At 35.5% G+C, this 9,261-nt stretch overlaps 1 protein-coding gene across 1 annotated transcript in view; it reads right to left on the bottom strand.

Annotated features, from left to right (window-relative positions):
* Nucleotides 1-277: 277 nt before the first annotated feature.
* The window catches only part of LOC149800245 (spartin-like), a 47,626-nt gene continuing 38,642 nt past the window's right edge, over nt 278-9,261 (bottom strand). The window contains exons 6-7 of the mRNA XM_089959821.1: nt 8,590-8,680; nt 278-2,674 (exon numbers count right to left, since the gene is read on the bottom strand). Of these exons, the coding sequence (XP_089815947.1) occupies nt 2,458-2,674; nt 8,590-8,680 (308 nt within the window). The 3' untranslated portion in view covers nt 278-2,457. The remainder of the gene's footprint in view (nt 2,675-8,589; nt 8,681-9,261) is intronic.

Genomic DNA, 9,261 nt, shown 5'->3' with positions numbered 1-9,261 from the left:
TGGTGAAAACACCATGTTGATATGACCATCTGTTCAGAGGAAATAGTGGCCATACTGAATTCCTGAGCAGCATTTTTTTTTACAGCGGTCCAACTGGATCTTGAGACATGTTTCAAGCTTGATGGCAATCCTTCAAGTACTTTAAGATGAGTAGCGATAACAAACTTGTGCTAATGGATGGACAGACGATAGACAACATATCTTCCCATCAGCTCTTCTGGTATATGACCAGTATAGTTAAAAACTAACAAGGTCTTTATGTACAACAAAATACAGATTTTTACGAGGAACAGTTTAATACATGAATTGTAAGATAAAATGTTACACAAGTATATTGCACTCTCTTTCTCTCTCAATTAGCAAGTCTCTATTAATTTTTTACCAATATTCAACAAGTCAAAATGTATGAATCTAATAATATCAATACTTAAGACAAATACAATATATGGCTCTCTCTACTCGCTGGCTAGAATATGAATGGAGCACTGTACAAGACTAAGATTCCTAAGCTGTGCTAGGCTGATCTTGGCATTTGAGTATTTTGGGCTGATCCCATCTTAAGTAGGTTATCTGCTAGGTTGATCCTGGCATAACAGTGTATTCTGCGCTGATTCCATCTTAAGAAAATCTATGCTAGGCTGATCCATACAACAGTATTTTGGGTTGATCCCAGATTACTCGAATATAACTAGGTTGATCCTAGCATGAAAAAAGTATTTAAATGTTTCCTATTTAAAACTGTACAAGAACTGTATTAAACAGGCATGACCTTTATGTTATTAGTATAGCATATGATTATCCAAGTGAGGAAAATACCAAAATGAATTTGATATTAAAATAGGAAGCCAGTTCTGATGTAAAAGTCCATTTGGAAGGAATGGTGTACAAAGAAGCAAGACACTTTATATATGTAAACAACCGTCCCTGAGCAGAATAATCTGGCATGGATATCATAAATCACTGAAATGGAGTCCGAGTTTTCACTATCAACCAATCAGAAAATGACCTTTGGAAAGAAATGTTATCTGTGATTGGTCCAAAAAAATAAATCACAAGCAAGTCTGTACTGAACAATTAGGCAAACCCTATCTGTCTGTTATGTATTAATGTATCATTTTCTCTAAATGGATGTACACAAAAATATTTTTATTTATGATGTTATTATATTTTTATGTCATGCAACAAGCTTTAAATAGGGAAAAAACTAGCAATAGAAAACAAAATAGTAAACTTTAAATTAACTTTTACATTTCCAATGTCTATAAATAAGAAAAAAACCTTTTCACAGGAATATTAATCTTGACAGCAATCTTTTTTTATATAAGGAAGTTATTCTCTTCTTATAAATAGTATCCCAGAGGAGCAAGTCATAATACCATATGCCCTTACCCAAGTACTGTAAATCACATATTATATGCTTGGACAATGCATAATAATCCTCCCTCATAGATAACTAAAATTTGTGTGTAAAAGCCACATTTCTTCTTTCAGTCACAGTGACCCTGACCTTAGATCTTTTGACCATAAAGTTCAATATGCTTCTTCCCTACCCTAAGTGTAAGTCATCCAGAAAGTTTGGTCCTGGTCTAAAATGGAGAACTAATGCTACAGTGCAGAAACCAGTTTTCTTCTTTCAGTCAGCGACCTTGATATTTGACCTCAAAATTAACTGGCTTTTTGCTTATTCCAAGTGTAAGCCATTCAAAAAGTTTGGGCCAGATAATATGAAAATATTTTTCTTCTTTCAGTCACAATGACCTTGATCTTTGGTCTTTTGAACCTTAAGTCAATAGGATTTGTTCTTGCCCCAAGTACAAGCTACAAAGTTTGATACCTATACATGATAGAGAACTCAAGTTATTGAACAAGAACATTTTACTGCTTTCAGTTAGTGACCTTGACCTTCAAACATTTGAAATCAATAGGATTCTTTATAACCCCAAGTGCACACCATCTACAAAGTTTGGTAGCTGAGGATAATGGAAAACGAGTTATTGTGCAGAGACCAGTTTTCTTCATCAAGTCCAAGAGATCTTGACCTTTGAACTCAATAATGAAATCAATAGGGTTCTTTCTTAACCCAAGTGCAATCAATCCACAAAGTTTGGTTAATGAAGTTGGTGCACAACTCAAGTTACACTGTGGAAACAAAATTGGTAATGTACAGATGCCCAACATCATAACAATACAATTATAGCAGGCCTACTGAAGTTAAACCATAAAAAAGCAAAACAAAATGATATATCACAGTGATTACTAATGGTTTAATTTGAGTAAACAAAATTACAGGCAAATATGTCATGATTTTGATTGTACAGCAATGGAACCAGAGCTACAGTTTTACACATTCCAGATTCTTTTACCAACTTTCTGTCATGCTACTGACAAGTAATTCCATACACTCTAGGAATGCATCATGCTGATACTGACCCAGAACACCTTAAAGGGCTATCTACATCAGATCTTCTTGTCAGAAGGGCACTCAGGGGGACCTGAGGGATCTCTGTTACTTCTGGATTCAGCAATATCTTCCAGAAGTACTTTCCCAGCATTCTTAGCTGCTGTCTTGACTATGGCTTTAACCCCGAGATTTTTCGCATTGTGAGCAGTCATGGCAATATTTCCTGCAGCGTATAGGGCATTCTCTGTCAGCTGGCCTGCTTGGCAACCATATCTGTTGAAAAGAAAATTGCAATCTGACTGAAATCATATCCTAATGCTGCAATGATATAAAATAGGATGTAATGCCTATAAAATTATTTGATTCACCAGAGATGCCATACCATTTCAAAGTCTAGTCTGCTCAGCAATAAAGGATAATACATTTGTTAAACTTTCAAACTTGTATCCAATTATATATAATATAACATCTGCTATCTCCAAATCCAGCCTCCCCCCTCAGAAAAACAGCTTTCCATCCCTAGAGCATAAAGACAAAGGGCTGTAACTCTTACACATTAACTTCGCTAGCTCCTATTGGATGGCAACCCATATCCCAGATGTTTGCCAATTTCAGCTTGAGCAAAACTTATAAAAGGATACTCACATTTGTAGTAAAGTGTGGGAGAGATTGATAGTAATGTGGCTGGTTAAACATAATTGACTAAAAAAAACTTGTTTTCTTTGTCAAATACATAACCTGATCACAGTAACATTGAGATAAGAGCAAATACTTGAGCATCCAACTTCCACCCAGTTCATCTGTTGGAGTATGATGACTGCTCTAGTAAAAAGATGATTCTCTCATAATGTGAAGCAGTATAATTGCAGATATTGACCTGTGTGTAAAAGATTCCCTGATAAATCCAGCAAAACATGTAAGGTCATGCCCAGGACTGAGATTGTGTTGTCATGGTAATTATCTGGAAAGCTGCCAGTAGTTCAATCCACTGACAGCACGTGCAGCTCGCACACCCTGGAGGCTGAAGCTAGTGCTATCAGGAAGCAAGTCTTGAATGATAACTTCAGTGAGGTCAGAAAGATCCTTGTTGCTGCCAACATTGTCTCTTGTCTGAATATGTCTGAAATTATAGAATGGTATCCTTTGATTGTGAAAGTCTAGCTTTTTGTCCTCAAAAAGGAAAATATGGAAGTTAGCCAATTGTGGGTTGGAAGCTCAAAGAGGTGTGACGTCAGTAATGTGACACCATTTGGTGAAACAACTTCACTTCCCCTCATAAGCCTTCAAAGTGGAGGGCTATCAAACTGTCGAGATTCTCTCCAAAATTGAAGTACAGAGCCCCTTTCTTTGAAGGGTGTACCTGACAAGATGAAAGAGACAGTTTGTTGTTCCACCTCAATGTAAATGGGTCTAATATCAGTTGACACCATAAGGTGCAAATTCTGGGCCATTTTAGAATGTTGCTGTACCTTTGATTTCATCAGAACTGTTACTGTAGGTCCTATTATAGATATCTTGACCAGGGTCATTTTCGAATGTTGCTGTACCTTTGATTTCATCAGAACTGTTACTGTAGGCCCTATTATAGGTATCTTGACCAGGGTCATTTTCGAATGTTGCTGTACCTTTGATTTCATCAGAACTGTTACTGTAGGTCCTATTATAGGTATCTTGACCAGGGCCATTTTCAAATGTTGCTGTACCTTTGATTTCATCAGAACTGTTACTGTAGGTCCTATTATAGGTATCTTGACCAGGGTCATTTTCGAATGTTGCTGTACCTTTGATTTCATCAGAACTGTTACTGCAGGTCCTATTATAGGTATCTTGACCAGGGCCATTTTTGAATGTTGCTGTACCTTTGATTTCATCAGAACTTTTACTGTAGGTCCTATTATAGGTATCTTGACCAGGGCCATTTTTGAATGTTGCTGTACCTTTGATTTCATCAGAACTGTTACTGTAGGTCCTATTATAGGTATCTTGACCAGGGCCATTTTCGAATGTTGCTGTACCTTTGATTTCATCAGAACTGTTACTGTAGGCCCTATTATAGGTATCTTGACCAGGGTCATTTTCGAATGTTGCTGTAGCTTTGATATCATCAGAACTGTTACTGTACGCCCTATTATAGGTATCTTGACCAGGGCCATTTTTGAATGTTGCTGTACCTTTGATTTCATCAGAACTGTTACTGTAGGTCCTATTATAGATATCTTGACCAGGGTCATTTTCGAATGTTGCTGTACCTTTGATTTCATCAGAACTGTTACTGTAGGTCCTATTATAGGTATCTTGACCAGGGTCATTTTCGAATGTTGCTGTACCTTTGATTTCATCAGAACTGTTACTGTAGGCCCTATTATAGGTATCTTGACCAGGGCCATTTTTGAATGTTGCTGTACCTTTGATTTCATCAGAACTGTTACTGTAGGTCCTATTATAGATATCTTGACCAGGGTCATTTTCGAATGTTGCTGTACCTTTGATTTCATCAGAACTGTTACTGTAGGTCCTATTATAGGTATCTTGACCAGGGCCATTTTCGAATGTTGCTGTACCTTTGATTTCATCAGAACTGTTACTGTAGGTCCTATTATAGGTATCTTGACCAGGGCCATTTTCAAATGTTGCTGTACCTTTGATTTCATCAGAACTGTTACTGTAGGTCCTATTATAGGTATCTTGACCAGGGCCATTTTCCAATGTTGCTGTACCTTTGATTTCATCAGAACTGTTACTGTAGGTCCTATTATAGGTATCTTGACCAGGCATTTTCGAATGTTGCTGTAGCTTTGATATCATCAGAACTGTTACTGTAGGCCCTATTATAGGTATCTTGACCAGGGCCATTTTAGAATGTTGCTGTAGCTTTGATTTCATAAATGCAAAATGCACTCTTGTATTCAGATGTGAAAAATGTCAATCGATGATCTCATCTATTGTCTGAAAGCATTTTTGTAAGAACCTAATTAAGTGCCATCCATGTTTTGATCTGCACCTTGTAAAATTATTTGTTTTATTGTCAATTAAAACCAGACCTGCAATACATTATCATGTTATTATGTATCAAATCGAATAAAGGCAGTGGAATAAAAGAAAAATTAATATGCATGTAAATCCTACCTGCATATGAGATAGCAGTTAGTCGTGCATCAGGTCAACTCATTTAAACTAATTATTCGAACAATGTCATAAATATTATTATGTAAGTAATATAATTAAACTACCCTAAATTTGACCACTCATTCACAATGTGATCAAAGATAGCAAGGCTACCAACTGAAATGACAACTTGGTGAGAAAGAAAACGTTTGATTCACAGATGTGGTTCATTATGGAGAAGCAAGTTCCAAAGCTTGTATTGAAATTAAAATTTGTGAATACTGACACTCAAGAGATTTCCATGAGGGTAAGTTTAACTATTACGTGCCAAGAAATCATGGCATCAATATTTTACTAACAGAACAATGCTGACAATTGTTTCATGATATAAATATCCCTATTTTTTGAGAAAAAAAGATCTTAATTTGTTTTGAATCAACAACAAAACCCATCTCCTAATACACACTGTTTTTGCATACACATGATGGTTGTTGAAACCAGCTGGAGTTAATGTTGTTAATCCTTCAGAGGTTAGGTATTTTGAAGAAAAAAGGTAATTTATACAAAAAAGCAAGCTACTTTATTAGAAAAGCTAGTTGCTGACAATTATTTCCAATGCAATTATAAAATGTTTATTCAGCTGTTAAACTGTTCTTTTTCCCCCACTCATCTGGATTTCTCAATTGCCAGCATGGATGGCATCTCCCTCTTAATTTTATTAGTTCCCTCATTAACTGGTGCCCTCTCTTATATGTTTCAAGACTGCACTGTGTGCGAGTTATCAAGGGAGAGGTGTATTCAGTTAGGCATACTCATGTTATGCAACCTAAACAACCTATGAAGAAATGCATAATGAACAAATTTAAGAGTACAATACAAAATACACCAGTCAAACCTATATCACATGGACAATAATGACAAGCAGAAAATATGCATAATTATGAATCAATTCACAACATAGGACACAAATGTTGTCTACACCAGGTTTATCAACTTTCTGACTTACTACACCACTTTAAAGAAATTTTGGATGGTCTAAAATTATGATAAATTGCAACTGATTCTTGGAGGGCAATGTTTGCAGTTTGAACAAAAGTTTAAAACTTGCAAACATCTAGGATACAGTTGGTCACCTAGTGGGGACTAGGGGAGTTAATCTGAAAGAGTTACTTCCCTTAGTCTATATGATATAAGGACATAAAGACATTTTTTTTCTCTATATGGGAGGGCTGGATTCAGAGGTAGCATGGGTTATTTTCCCCAATGTTAATGTGATCTGGTAATTTTAGTAGTTAGCAGCCTATCATACTGAAGTACCAATTTTGGCTGTGCACCAGCAAAAAGGTACTTCAGTACCAATATGACAGACTGTACATAGAGTACAGTTTCTCCATTAAATACATTACCGGATCACATTAAATAGTCAAATAATGTGTGTGTGTGATTTGGATTTTTAATGTAGCTTTAACAAAATGTCAGTCATATTGCTACGATTACTGCAGTATGGCAGTTTATCATGATGTCTAGCACTGGGGTATCATGCCACAGACATGTAGCATCATGTCCCACCCAGTCACAATATCCTGACACCAGGCCGACCAGTCATAGCACTAACTTCTTAAGGGGTCACTAAGACATAATCTTTAATATGACTATTTCAGATTTTTATAGAATTTCACAGAATCAGATGGACAATATATTAGACTTAATGAAAACGAAAAAAAACAGCAATGGCAATGATGCACACCATGCAATACAGGTCATAGTAACCCAGTTTTTTGGTAGTCCTCATAACACATTTATATATCATGTCTTGTTATTCTTAAAGTAATACTGTCTCAGAAAATGACCTAAATACAAACATCAGTGTTGATCCAAATGGACTGACCTCATGATTCCCTAATGCTTTGCAATCTAGCCAAAATTTCAAACACCATATATAAAAAATAATATTAACCACTAGCTAACAAATACACATATTCTGCAAGGTAACATCAGAAGTATTAAGTAACATATTGCAAGCAAATAAATTTCATATTATGTTCTATAACTGATATTGCTGAAAAGGATGGAACCTGGCCTTTTATAACCATCAATAATAATAATAATAATAAAAACTGTCTGTAAGTTTTATTCTTAATGAAAGGCTATATTTTTGACCAACAGAAATTATTTATGTGCTGAATTTTTTGTTGATTTTAGTTTTCAAAAAATCATTCAATAAGAGAAAGCCCCTCCCACCCCACAGTTATATCATATAAACATACAAGTTCCTCTGGCTCAACCTGAGATTCTTTTATCTATCTGCAAACTGGTACCAGACTCTGGTATCATATATATATATATATATATATATATATATATATATATATATATATATATATATATATATATATATATATATATATATATATATATATATATATATAAAAATCAAGTCAGACTGCAAATGAAAAAGATCATTATCTGCCATAGCATAATGTGCCTGCAAATCAGGCATGATGCTGTCTGTTCTACTTATTACAAACTGCACAGATCCAGGTCTGTCAATGCATTATGCAACTGCAGTTGGACTCGCCTTATAAGTTTGCAGCTGTACTCATCTTATAAGCTAGTATATATGGTATTAGTCCCTAATTATAATGCCATCCATGGCAGCCCAAGAGTATACTACCTTATAATTAGATTGCTTTATTGCAATGTACAAATAATTCTAAATAAAAAAATGAGATCCATGACCATACCTACTTTATAAATGGTAATGTGTTATAATGAACGGCTGTATAGTGAGGGATGCTATAATAATCATAAGAAACTGTACATGGGATTATTTTCTACAGTGGCCATCATACTGTATGGCACTTTACATCTGATGCCAGGTTTGTGTGATTTACAAATAGATAAGCTGATGTTGAAATCATCCATGGTTTAAGTTTGGTAAGCTCTATATACCCTGATGTATTACCATCCTGTCAGCAGTATTTAATTACGACACTGTTTGCATTTTTTATCACACAGCCCAAACTTCATCAAATATAACTGCTACACCGTATTTAGTTTTGATATGACTCACAGCAACCTACTTGTGGTCAACAATATCCACTGTTTCATTGGCGATATTTCTGGCCAGGGCCTTGGCAGCATTCTCAAGACCAATATACACTGTGCCAAAGCCTGTGTAAAAATACAGCATGAATTAGACAGGGGAAATGAAAACCAGTACTAATGAGACACAAAAATAGATACAATGAAAATTGACGTTTTGAGTAACAACTGAATAACGCTATAACTATTTCTTACTTGATATTATTGACATGAAATTTTCGTAAGCCGGTTTCTTCTTCTTTTCCCAAGGTCTGAAAATGGTCATATTGCCAGATAAGATTCAGAAACAGTTAATCACGCATATTTGGATGCAATTTTTTTAAAATCTGGGATGCAGAAATTCACTTAAGCAGGAGTCTTCCAGAAGCACACAACTGATATTTACAATGAGAAAATTCAGTGGCTGAAGGACTCCCCATGTTGTCATTATAAGAGTACATCAAAAAAGAACATGACCCAATAGCTAGGCAGCAAGTTTAAAGACTTCTACTAGCTGCTGAGTGGTGGGAAAACGAGCTGATATTTACAATGTCTGAGTTCAGGGGCAGAAATACCCAGTGATGTACATGCGTATAAGAGTACATCAAATGAACAACTTTAGCTGTCATTATTGTGTTCCTTTCAAAGTGTAGATGAATAAGTCATGCGTG

This window comes from Sinohyriopsis cumingii, chromosome 5 (assembly GCF_028554795.1).
Source record: "Sinohyriopsis cumingii isolate HCF-2022 chromosome 5, ASM2855479v2, whole genome shotgun sequence".
In the NCBI taxonomy this organism is placed as follows: Eukaryota; Metazoa; Mollusca; class Bivalvia; order Unionida; family Unionidae; genus Sinohyriopsis; species Sinohyriopsis cumingii.
This window is presented reverse-complemented; position numbering and strand designations above follow the sequence as displayed.